The 12,441-nt window shown below is 39.1% G+C and overlaps 2 protein-coding genes across 2 annotated transcripts; both read left to right on the top strand.

Moving 5' to 3' along the window:
* The first annotated feature begins 1,945 nt into the window (after window positions 1–1,945).
* LOC145435418 (adhesion G-protein coupled receptor G1-like) lies at window positions 1,946–6,015 on the top strand. The gene is made up of 6 exons (XM_080312694.1): window positions 1,946–2,200; window positions 3,036–3,245; window positions 3,348–3,470; window positions 3,896–4,030; window positions 4,492–4,517; window positions 5,916–6,015. The coding sequence occupies exons 1-6, from the start codon at window positions 2,033–2,035 to the stop codon at window positions 6,013–6,015; spliced, it is 762 nt and encodes a 253-aa protein (XP_080168820.1). The 5' UTR covers window positions 1,946–2,032.
* LOC145435050 (adhesion G-protein coupled receptor G7-like) lies at window positions 5,473–11,592 on the top strand. Its single transcript, XM_080312332.1, has 8 exons — window positions 5,473–5,564; window positions 6,757–6,853; window positions 7,011–7,121; window positions 7,854–7,980; window positions 8,040–8,200; window positions 8,462–8,632; window positions 8,954–9,096; window positions 9,295–11,592. Exons 2-7 carry the CDS (start codon window positions 6,779–6,781, stop codon window positions 9,074–9,076), a joined length of 768 nt encoding a protein of 255 aa, XP_080168458.1. The 5' UTR covers window positions 5,473–5,564; window positions 6,757–6,778; the 3' UTR covers window positions 9,077–9,096; window positions 9,295–11,592.
* The last annotated feature ends 849 nt before the right edge of the window (window positions 11,593–12,441 follow it).

Genomic DNA, 12,441 nt, shown 5'->3' with positions numbered 1-12,441 from the left:
TATCTTCAAAAGCTAGCTGCGGTGTGGTACAGTCAATTTCGGGATATACGTTTCCGCTTACTCAGCCCGGACTTACCACGTATTCAGAAGAGAAATGCTCAGGCATGTATATATTTTGGTCATTTACAGTTACGATTTGATATATATTGCGTTCTATCTGGTTGATATTTTCGGATTGGATCCAGTTGATAATATCAATCGAACGCAAAAGTCAAGCTACTACATGGCTCAAAGTCACACCTTACATAAATGCTAATCATACCCCTAATCTGTAAAGAATTATGATTCAAGAGATTATTTCTCGATATGCAGCATATAGGGTTGTCCATAATTTGGAAAATCTCAAAAATGATGCGTATCAATGCCCCATTCTATAGATTATTGATAAAAAAAAACGTCAATGGGCCTGCAATAGGCTCACAGGAAAGTCGTAAGATTTGTCTAAATGCGTTCGAAAGTAGCTGCTGTAGAGTGGGCGTGCCTAACGCCTTTATAATATACAGCACTATTCCGTGTGATCGTTGGTTTTCATCATCATCATCATTGGTTTATTAGCAATTTTATCAGTTCAATACACCACAAAAAAATGCGATACAATGAAAAGACAGGAAGGTGTCGAAGCGACAAGGAGCAGTCTATGGAATCTGACACCCACCTTGGCCTAGGCGATGTAAAGAGGAGGCATGCACACTGAATGAAAGTAAAGAAGATAGTATAGAAAAAGAAAGCGACAATAAATAGGGCGGCATGTCATGGGAAGCGAGATCGATAGGTCAGTCGTGGTCCGGTAATCTTGAGGATGGACTGTATTTATTTAGTAGTAATTGCTTGTATTTCGACTTGAATGTGGACATGCTCGTCGACTGTCGGATGGCCGGCGGGATACTGTTCCATACATCATGTTTTGCATATCAAAACAGACCGCTAGGTCATGGTATATCTAATAGCGAGACCTAGATATATGTAAAATATCAGTAATAATAACGTAATATATCAATTGTGATGATCCCCACAGCGAATACTTTAATTCATAGCGTCGTCGTATCATTGTATATGTCAACTCTTGAAAAAACTGCATTTCTTTGATTGCATTTTCCGTAATGCCCGTATATATCAATATGCAGAACTCACTGGTAATTTTTCAATATAGATGATGAAAACATATCACTCGTCTCTATTCTGTGTTTAATCGAGGACTATTATGACGCTACAACGCTGAAAGAGTCGCAATGTAAATCCATCGATTCGGTGGTATCTGCGGTGAGTATTATTATGCCTGTGTGTGTGCCTACAGATCATGAGTTTTAAATCCAAATAAAGTTGTATTTTTATTCTTGAAATTTATACCAACACATGTATACAGATCGTCTCATACCCGATGTCTATTTGTTTGTTTACTGTCTGCGATTATTATTTGTGGAGTCGGTCGAAAATTTATTATTATTTAAAAATCGGTGTCCCTATTCTCATCCACATAAATCCACATTTGGATCGTGCTGTTTTCAAATCTGGATCCATACCGGTCACATCTGTTCTGAGTATGAGTCCAATACAATTAATGAGTTATAAAAGCCAAAATATCTGATCCTTGACATATCTAGTCAGGTGGCCAATAACTTGAATTTGTTTTCTCAGCCATTCGGTAACACTACTTTGGAAGATCTCGATTTCGCTACAGCAAACGTATCGACTTTGAATGAAACCCAAGTAGACCGGGTGGTGGAGTATCTCAACAATATTTCCAATCTCGACGCACGGGTTAGTGGAAAATCATTCTACGCAAATCCTTTGAAGTACAAGCCCTGCAAACTTTGATCGATGAAATAATATCAAGGCTCGCGAATTTACAGAAGTCATGCGTCGATTCCGGTCATTTTCATAGACACTAGGCCCTAATATTCGTGTAGCTGTGCTCTGTCATACATTTCTTGTGTTTCCAGTATTCTCAAAAGGAAATATTGGAGGCAGCGTCAATAATGAGTCACATATCCGAATATTACAACAATATTCAGATATCAGGTGAGTAATATCCATGATTGATTATAAGTTGGCGTTACTCGTAATGGCTTGCTTCCCACCAGCTGACGAATTTCCGATAGAACGTCAGAACTTGGTGCGTTCGTTTGAGAGGATATTGAGACGATTCGATGCGGGAAACGCTTCGAGCGTGTCGGTGTACACTCGTCGCGTTAATGTGGAGGTTTGAACCATTGTTATGGGCTTCATTTTCACGATTTTCAGTTCAATTCCTTTTACGTTTTCCATATTTGTCTTATGTGGGTCTAACCTAATTAATGAGTTTCATGTACCGGGTACCATCCGCTTCTTCAGTTTGGAGTTTCGGCTCGTGTAATGTATTCATATCATATACACAGTGTGAAGTGTGACCGTCCCGGTCCTTTTTTATATCCGAAAATAAATAAAAATACGTTGGCCATTCCTGAAACTCAGGGGGGACCAATAACGCAGTAGTTCTACTTTTTTGGTGCTCTTAAGTACGTTTTATCTACTTGCACTTGTCAACTCAAGTGATTACCCTTTTAGACCACTTCCAGTCATACATTTCAATTTGGGGGCGACAAGACTACATACATGTTACCCTTTATCTTATAGGTTTCTTCTAATGAGTGCAATTCCAATACTTGCTGGGTGAAATTACACCTATATTGGCAGTATATTTTGTCCTTTTGCGTTAGCTGCGAATACGGATGACGTAATTCCAAACGTTGCCACCTCCGGTTAGCTGCTAAAATCGCGCGAACCCAAGACCAATTCCCCATTTTGAAACTTGAGCAGCAACGCCGTTTACTTTGTCCACCTCTGATTGTATACAAATACACCGCCACGCACCTAGCATCGTCTCACAACACACTGGTTGCGACAAAATATACGTTCCGTTTCGGTCTCAGCAGCGTCTCAAATTGGAATTGTAGACCAAGCTGCTCAAAAGAAATGCCGTGTTGCGACCCGATCTGGATTCTACTTTGCCTCTCTAGATCGATATGCGATATACGTAAGTGCATTTCTTTGTGAAGGTCAGCGATATCTTCGAGGTAAACTCTCCGTACGTATTCAACGCAACGTTTTACGAGGATAAAACATCCAATTTCATGTCATTTCCGATGACGATAACAATACCTGTAGGAGCTCTCATTCAAGCGCAATCTTTGCTATCTACGTTGCGCATCGTATCTGTCGGTTATAGATCGAGCGTCCTTTTCCCTTCTCAAATAAAGACTGACTGGGTGAGTTTGTGCTATTTTTGTTTTGCAATTTCAATAGTAGCAAAACTAGTTTAGTATAGATAGCTGAATTGATATAATTTGTACTTGTTTTCTTACTTGCAGGTAATATCCAGTAGCATCAGTAATTTCACGCATTCGTTGGAGGGCATCGTGCTAAACGATCCAGTTATTATCAGAAGTAACGGTATTTTAGATCCAGTGGGGATGGAAATTGTTGACAACAAGGTAGTTTCGAATGTCCAATTTTATATTTCCTTGTATTTTTCATTTATGTCCGACGAAACAAAAGTGGGTCTCCTGAGAAATGTATTTTTTGTATATTCTTTTATTTTGTTCGTTGATCGCAAATACGAATTTGCATACAAATGACAAGTTCGTTTTGCTATCTTGGAAGTGAGAAATTTTCACTAAATGCTTGCTAATTTCGACTAATAGATGGAATTTAAGTATACAGAGCTATAAATTGAAAGCCTATCTGTTGTCCAAATAGAATATTATTGCACAAGAGTTATTTATTCATGCCACATTCTCCATTGTATGTAGGTTATATCTTGAAAGTCACAGAAATCGAAATGTTTGCCCGTCACGTAATTTTCCCAATACATGCCCTGTAAGAATTTGCGTTGACGAAACCAACTGTTACATCACAGAAAGTGGTCACAAGTTACGAATGTGTGTTTTGGGATTTTAACATTGGAAATTGGTCGACTATAGGATGTTCTTTGCTGTCTAGCGAACCTGCAACATGCCAATGCAATCATTTGACGAATTTCGCAATTTTGGTGGTAAGTGAATTCGACTCGTAGTTCTATTATGGTTAATTTATGTTTGGACACTGAACAACAATGTTCATGCAATATTATCCATGCCGGATTGCATGCGGCGAACATCAAGTGTAGTTTTGTAATACCTAGGCTACCTTCCAAGTACAGTGTAGAAGCTCTGTTTAAAAAGCTGTACTGGTGTTTTATGTAGAGGTGCTCGTTGCTGCCGTGGTACAAGTAGCAATTTCCACGACATGTAAAAAACATTTAAATTGGAAGTAGAAAATGAAAATCATGAATTGTAGTCAAGTAAGTGCTTTCGAAAAGTACTTTTGGGCAATTGGTCTCGTACTTTTGGTGGTTTATCGGTGCTGTACTATTGCAGTCAAGTTAAAATATTACCTCAGCTAGTGATGAAGATTGCTTATAGAAGTAGAACATACCCGTTATTAGAATCACTACTCTCATGCTTTGCTTTGCAGAGTCGGGTGGAGCTAGGGGAGATGTGGTACCGATGGATCACTGGGACCGAAAATACTTTGAAAATTCTCTATGATAATTTCATGATTACACTCCGTGAACTTGTCTACAATTGCTTGCTGGCAAAATCTTTCCTCACATACAAAAAATTCGACGTGCGCGAGCTATGGGGTCTCTCACAGATGTTTTTTGTTTTGGGGGGTGTAAAGTAAATTTATATCTACATATACATTTTTCTTTGTAATCTTCAACACGAACAAACCAGCAATCATTTTTATTGTGAAGTTCAGGGCTTGTATCAGGCTATATAATGGCACCTATTATTTTTTTCAGTACTTTTCTTGAGTGGAATTTTTTTCGATTTATGTATAAAATTCATAGGGTGGGGACCGATGATACAATAGCCAAATCAAGCAAAATAATCAAGCATACTAATCATAAAACCAATGAAACATGCCTACGTACAGAAAATCTTTATTTAATAATTGCATATGATGTTTTATCGCTATAACGAGGTATTTGGAAGTCACACTGTCGATTTTTGGGCAATATGTATGTACCCTCAAATTTATATGTCCGAGCCTAAATCGAAACGTGATTTTATGACAACATATGAGTTAATATTTATTTTATTTTTTGACGGTTGCGATCAAACATTGTTCTTTGGCTTACTGTAGCTTAGAATATAATACTGAGCAAGAAAAGTTGTCACATCTGAGGTATTTAGGGTATATGTGTCATAGGTCCCCGGGTCGTGTGCCATTGGACCCACCGGGTGGGGACCGATGACACGTTCGAGCAACAAATTTTGAACGTCCATAAATATTTTTTGAAAAGACGGATATTCATGTATATGAGCGCGATAGGTAGAGCTTGTATCAAAGTGCTGAGCCAGCAAAAGACCTGCTGTTTTCGGCTGAACATTTTGGGGCCAGCGATCATTTTCCAATTTTTGATCCATCGGTACCACATCTCCCCTACCTGCGGATCCAGTGCAGAGCATAATCACGTACATTGGGTTTGGACTATCTATACTCGGACTCCTTTTGACTTTGCTCGTCATATGTTTGTCACAGTAAGATATGATTTGGGGTTATTGTGGATCCTAATTTGTGCATGGATAGCTTCAATCACCAAATGATATTTATTGTATTTTGTTGATTGGCCTCAGAGGAGGTCGGTTGCGATGTACTTCTACTTTTTCTCTATCATATTTTACCAACTTACACTACTTACACACTCAAGTAGTTGAGTTTAGAGTATTTATACTACTACTTGACAGTTTATCTAATACTAATAACTTTGTACACATAGGATTTAGCAAAGTAAAGTGGTTTTGGGATGTGTTTGCATCAAATATCTGAAATTGTCATGACAACCGGGTGAAATAGTCCCGCTATCAGAGTAACTGCTGCGTACATGATAGGAAGCGGCACCTTCAAACATTCACACTGTACTTTCACTCAAAGAACTTCTGGACGAAAGATTTTTCACTGTCACTCGTCGGGGAAATCGTCAGCAACTAGTAGAGATATCAAAAGAACTCTCTCTATATATAACCGGCCGCAGCTTTGACGTGTCTTGAAAATTGCTACTTCTACCTCTACTCGTGTACTCACCCTACTCACATTGTAATTTGTGCAAGACACTTGGCTGACTTACGTATATAGTTGGTTGGGATTGGGTCTCAATCGTTAGTCCAGACCAGCGATTCTTAAACAGGATTACATGGACCCCGTGAGGGTGCGAAGCAACAAAGTACGAGGTACGAGATGCAAATTTAGATAAAGTAGAATATCATTAGCCGAATTCCTTCACCTCGAAAATTAACTTCGGGCTTCGCGCGATTCCATTTCAAGAGTATTCTTACTTTAAATTTCGGTATTCATTCCCTTCGACAAAGTAATGGTAACCTAATAATAACATAAGTTGCAGATATGAGTCTAGACTTTTTCGCAATTATGAGAGAATGGTGCCTTGAGGCCATTATAGGGTGATTAAGTCGAGGGGTATGAAACCTGCTGGGACGAAACCTTCGATATTAATATCTCCAGTTGTTAAAATGTCTCCTGTCCCTGAAATCCAAATAAGTTGTGCTGAAAATCCTATGGGGGCCAAGGAACAGCCTTTGGGGGTGGCTTGACAAAGTGTTGTTTCGATCCTGGATAGGGGTACCAAGAACATTTCATGACAGCTCAAGGGGTACGAGTGCTAAAAACACTGGACTGGACTCTTTGCTGGCTCTGATTTCTTCACACTTATTGCAGGAGACTGCGTAAAAAGTATCAGATGCATATCCTCGGAAACATATGCCTATGTCTTGCGACCGCACTGACGCTGTTTGTGACTGGAGTGCATTATCAGGTAATAAGACTGCCTAATTTTATTGTACACTTAACTGGGTCTGGTGCTAAGATTTAAAGTGGATAGGAATTTTATAGATTTCCTGTTTGATGAGAACCAACTTACTGGACACCGGATAGTGAACCTGAGCCGAAGCGATCGTTTCTTTTGTTTTAAGGTGGACGACGTGTATTGTACGATTCTGACCGCTCTCATGCACTTCTTCTTTCTGACCACCTTTACATGGACCTCCGTGTACAGCTACTCTATCTATCAAGACATAGCTCAGGTGAGTGCCGACCGGTGGGCTTCCTACTCGTGAATTTGCGTCGATTTTATACAGCTTTGATCACTGATCAGACAGGCCTAACGAGGGTCTGGTTCCAAATATGTGCGCACTGACCAAAGAGTCAAGTCAACACAACCCCGACCGAACCCGAACAGTAATAACACCCAACTGTAATATCCCTAACCCCTAACATTACCGTATTGTCCCGAAACCGCACCCCTATCTTCCCCAGAAGGCAAATCACAATATTTTTACATGTTCATGTACATGGGGGACGCTGGCATGCTAAAAGACGTATTTTGAAGAAGCACCGATTTTTGGTTCGGATTATTGAATATTATATTATAAATAATATTATAAATATTATCCGCTGTATTATATTAGATTGGTGTTATTTTAACAATCGCCAATTTTTTTATAATTGAAAATAACCGTAAAAAAATCAAATTATTCGAGTTATCGATTTTGTATTGCTATTTTGGTAATAATATCCATTAGGAATCGCTGTGTTATTCTCCTATATGTGTCCATAAGAGTGGATTTGAATTTCGTGTTCTTTGACCGTTGCCACTCAAAATTCGTCTTAGTAATCTTAGTAAAACTCTGTTTATGATTTTGTAACGTAGGCCTATATCTAATCAAACATCAGTACTGCCCTTCCTATATGTTACTTAGACATCGGAATTCAACGCCGCTTACTAAGTACTTATCAATTCAAACCGACTGTTGCAGGTAATAGCATCCTACAGTAAAAGGTTCAAGATCCAGTATGCCGCCTTCTTCGGCTACGGAGTGCCGACAGTGATAGTCCTAGTAAACGCAGGCATAACACTCGGGTACATAGACCGCCACGTCACAGGTATTTCTTTACATACTGCGTCCTCTGAAAGGTAATTCAATTTTTCGTTGCGATTTTAGGAAACGCGACTCTGCAGTCATCTTACAGGGCTCAGAATCATTGCTGGCTACGGCATTATTCTCTGTATTTTGGATTTTTACTGCCTGTGGCGTTGTTGCTGTTGTTCAACGTTGTGGTTTATTGCATCGTCATACCGAAAATTACCTGCAATATTGCCCAGGTGAGGTATTTCGTGCATGGATAGTCATTTTGTGATTCTAATAATGTAAGAGGTATCTTGAAGCGATGACTGATGTTTACGTGGCCGATTATTATCTCTGAATATATGTATAAGTACAAGAAATTTACTGGGTTACGTCTAGTCCTATTTGAGTATAAATGTGGGTAACAACACTGACTGCTTTGACCACCTCTTCTGATCTTCTTTACCTGAAACATTTATTACACCTATGTTTCAAGTGAAATCATTTGCTTTGCGCAGATCCAATCTACCAAAAGCAAAAGAAGCACAATGCAAAACCTCGCTACGTGTATGTGTCTGGCGGCGACGATGGGCCTGTCTTGGGCATCCGGCTACCTGATGCTGGTGTCTGATGACGGGGATTTTTTAAATGTGACGAGCTACCAGTTCACTATCACCATTTCATTTCAGGCAAGTTGTGTTAGTGTGGACTACAGTGGGTAGGCGTTAGGTTCGCGGAAATAAAATAGTGCTCGCATAAAGAAATTTAGTCCGTGAAAAACTTGGTAACCTCGGTTTTTACAACGGCACTTTTAATAGCATTAGAGAATGTCTGGTTAGACGTAGTTGGAGTCAGAGCATTTTATCAAGCTCTGACTACAAAGAGCGTTAGAAAATATCGCTGACTCCCACCTCATCAACAGAAAATTTATCGAAATTCGACTTTGCGGCCCTGCTTCAAGTTATGGTGCGAAGCGCGAGGCGATGTTACCATAATATAATCCTATACAGGGCGTCATAATCTTCTACCTCACGGCGATCAGAACGGGCGAACTTCGCAAGCTGTTTTCTCCGCAGAAGTCTGATTCGCCGGTGCTGTCTACCGAACTTTCTACGACCTACGGTAGAAACTAACGTCGTGTCGTTGGAGAAATGTGAGTTGAGTCGTCCGATATAGTGACTTGGAGAATTCGATCCACTCGATCTGAACTTGCATCTTGACAAATTGTGGAAGACGGTGTGTACTTCGGTCGGTTCCAATTCTTATAAGTGTTCCTGTTGCATTTCAGAATTTATTTAGTACCAAAGTTGGAGCGTCGTGACGTTTTGTTGAATTTTTGTCTTATTTTCAGAACTCGACAGGATTCGTGAAGTGCAATGTACAGTGTGATAGTCCCAAAAGAACGGACTTTATTAGACACATTTCCATAGCTGCGATATGTGTGGTTGTATCACCAATTATCTGATATTTCTGCATTTTTCCAGTGTGTGTAGACTGTGGAGCCAGTGGTTCCCAACCTCAGGTCCACGGATCCCTTGGGGGTCCGTGAGAAGGCATTTGGGGGTCCGTGATTACTGGGCGACTTTTTTTTACCTAAAGAACGAAAGATTTTGACCTAAAAAATGAAAGTTTGACAAAATTTTCACCTCACGTATGTAAATTAAGTGTTTTCACACATAATGTTAGAATTTAACAACTAATCTTCATTTCTGGTTGGAACTGTCTGTCCTTACGAAGTAGTTTGGGCTGGAAAAACTTTTTTGACTTAAAAACTGACGAATGTTTAAATGAAAAAACTTTATTTCAAATAAATCCGACCCTATGAAGAATTCCAGTATAGTTACATCACGTATTGTGATAGAAATAATTAAAATTTGTTGTAATACAACGAAAGATTCTTTCCCGCATTCTCGGGTAGAAAGTGCCTGATGTCCTTACTAAGTAGCTTGCCAAGAATGGAGAAAGAACATTCAACAGCAGCAGTTGTCGGCTGACAACACTGAAGTTGTGCGTACACTGCTGATGACACACCGTGTGACTTCATTCTGACAATGTTGTCTACATCACAATTTTTCATCCTGCGCTTTTTGATATAAGAACCACGCAATGCCCGCGTAGTATTGGTTCAGTTAGGATACTGCGGTACGTTGAGCATAACACCATGTCAACCTATTTGTTTCATTTGACCGTTTATGATTCACAATGATCAGATAATGGGCCGTCTACAACAGTAGGCCTAGAAAGTAGGCTACAAGCTGTAAAATTTCGAACGATAAGTTCGCCACTGATCAAAATCTACGACAACGAAATGCAGGTTGCTACAATTTTGACAAAATTTTGACTTATTTTGACATGGCAAAAAAATCGCCCTAGTGATTCCTTGATGAACTTTGCGCAAAACGAAAAGACATCTTTTTACATTCATTTCTCTCTTTAAATGCTACCTACAGTGTGTACAACATTGACCTCACGCTACATTACTACCTCTACCACACGCTACATTACTACCTCTACCACAACGCATGTCGATTACAGTCCAATCATATTTTCCTCGTCTATTACGTAATAGAAAGCATGCTGTTTAATTCAGGAAAGGCAAAACAGCCCGACAATTTGACACAGTACTGTATAGTTGAGTAGCATAAATATTACAATAGTCCAGGGGTGTTCACCTTTTTTGCTATTCACGGCCGCATTTCGATTGATCATGTAGCCTACGGCCGCATTCGAGGACATGGTCGAAATGAACTAGCTGATAGCCAAATACCCAAGTCCATTTCCGGTAAACTCCGGACTAATCTATGTATTGATATCGGCTTACTATACGCCCCGAAATCGCGACTGGTCATGTTCTGGGATATAGGGTCAATCAATTGGAATAAAATGATTGCTGGTGAAAATTTGACCTTTGATGCCCACAACTAGTATCTTGCTAATTAGTTTGCATGCGAGTGATATGGTAGGTTTCCTGAATGTCGAATGTCATGTATCCTTTAATGTTGCCGTAGTATCGCGTATGTGCTTTAAACTTTCGGTGTTTTGTTGTTTTATGAACGCTTACCGTTGTCGATTGGTATTCCAGTAGCCTGCATAAACAGTATGATGATACTTCGTGTCATTTCAAGATCGGCCGAATAACATGTTATGATGGTATTTTGTTTATTAGTTTATTTTACCCCTGCATTTACAACTGTTTACTGTTTCCAATCCCTATGATTAGTCTAATATCCACGTACGTAATTTGATATACCGTTTTATTTTTCAACCAAGTGTGTTTTTGGTGAAAGTGGGAATTATAACGAACGGTAGGCTATATATCTTGGTAATTATATTGGTTAATATAAATAACACATACGATAAAGTTAGTAGAATATCGTGAAACATGATCGGAAATGAAATATATTGCTAGCGCCGCGTTATGCTTATCACATATAGTGTCTCGAAACGTTATACAGGAAATGAGAACTCGACAGGACATATTATGTGATATAATACGTGTATAGTGAAATGCGTCTATATATATATATATATATTTGTGTGAGACAACATAAACATTCATTAATTCATTCGGTTAGATTCAATTCGACATTTTCACTTTAGTACGATTGGCTCAATAAGAGTTACAAGTGGTGGAGACAGGATTCAGTCATTCATTCATATCAATTCGACGTTACGGTTTGGAATGATTCAATAAATTCACAAGTCTTGGGAGACAGAAACAAAATCAACGTTGTTCGTGTGATCAATTACGGGTGTGCAAGACAGGATCTGTCGTAGGGGAGACCAGGGACAATTGTAACACTATTTTCTAACATTACGTGTTTTTCTCGTGGAAATTTGATTTCCAAAAAAGTTTTATATAATGAAGTCACGAGCTCGATAGTTGATATAAAAACTAAAATGGAACTCAATCAACTAAAATGGAACTCAATCAACAATCAACCAACGAGAATTCGTGTCGCGACAATCGCCTCTCAAATGTTACAATCGCCCCGTACCCATAGGGGCAATTGTAACGCCCATGCGGGGCAATTATAACAGTGTTATAACTAAAAATAAACGAAATTAACAACGAAAACGGGAGCACAAATTCTATTATTGCATTAAACCAGCGGTTCTCAACCGGGGGTCCACGGAGCAATTTCAGGGGGTCCGCGAGACCTCTGAATTTTTAAAATGGTTGATAACCTAATTTTTATTTTATTTTTTAATTTGAGAAAGCATGAGGCAGTTTCGCACCACAACTGCTAAAACCTCATGACTCATATCATCATAATAATCGTCTGATATGAGCTATCGTAGTGTGAAAAATCATTTTTAATGCCAATTTTCCAATAACCTGATACAAACATATTGCTGTTAGAGACGTTTTGTTGGGGTTTGTGGAAAAAAAAAGTATGGAGATAGTAACGTCAATCAGGGTGACTTCGTAATGTCTGCGAAACCTTCTCGATGCGAAGTTGTCTGTTGTCATCAAATTAGTGAACAGTCGTTTGAA

Source organism: Botryllus schlosseri, chromosome 3, assembly GCF_051294905.1.
Source record: "Botryllus schlosseri isolate E-star chromosome 3, Bs_hap1, whole genome shotgun sequence".
Classification (NCBI taxonomy): domain Eukaryota; kingdom Metazoa; phylum Chordata; class Ascidiacea; order Stolidobranchia; family Styelidae; genus Botryllus; species Botryllus schlosseri.
The sequence above is the reverse complement of the archived record's forward strand: the minus strand, read 5'-3'. Positions and strand labels throughout refer to the sequence as shown.

Excerpts from the sequence above, each read along its gene's own strand:
- LOC145435418 (XM_080312694.1), top strand. The coding sequence starts at position 2,033 with ATGATTGATTATAAGTTGGCGTTACTCGTAATGGCTTGCTTCCCACCA. Across the intron at positions 2,201-3,035 it reads CTCGTCGCGTTAATGTGGAG|GTCAGCGATATCTTCGAGGT; the intron begins GTTTGAACCATT and ends TTCTTTGTGAAG. Across the intron at positions 3,471-3,895 it reads TGGAAATTGTTGACAACAAG|AAAGTGGTCACAAGTTACGA; the intron begins GTAGTTTCGAAT and ends GTTACATCACAG.
- LOC145435050 (XM_080312332.1), top strand. The coding sequence starts at position 6,779 with ATGCATATCCTCGGAAACATATGCCTATGTCTTGCGACCGCACTGACG. Across the intron at positions 6,854-7,010 it reads TGACTGGAGTGCATTATCAG|GTGGACGACGTGTATTGTAC; the intron begins GTAATAAGACTG and ends TTTTGTTTTAAG. Across the intron at positions 7,122-7,853 it reads TCTATCAAGACATAGCTCAG|GTAATAGCATCCTACAGTAA; the intron begins GTGAGTGCCGAC and ends CGACTGTTGCAG.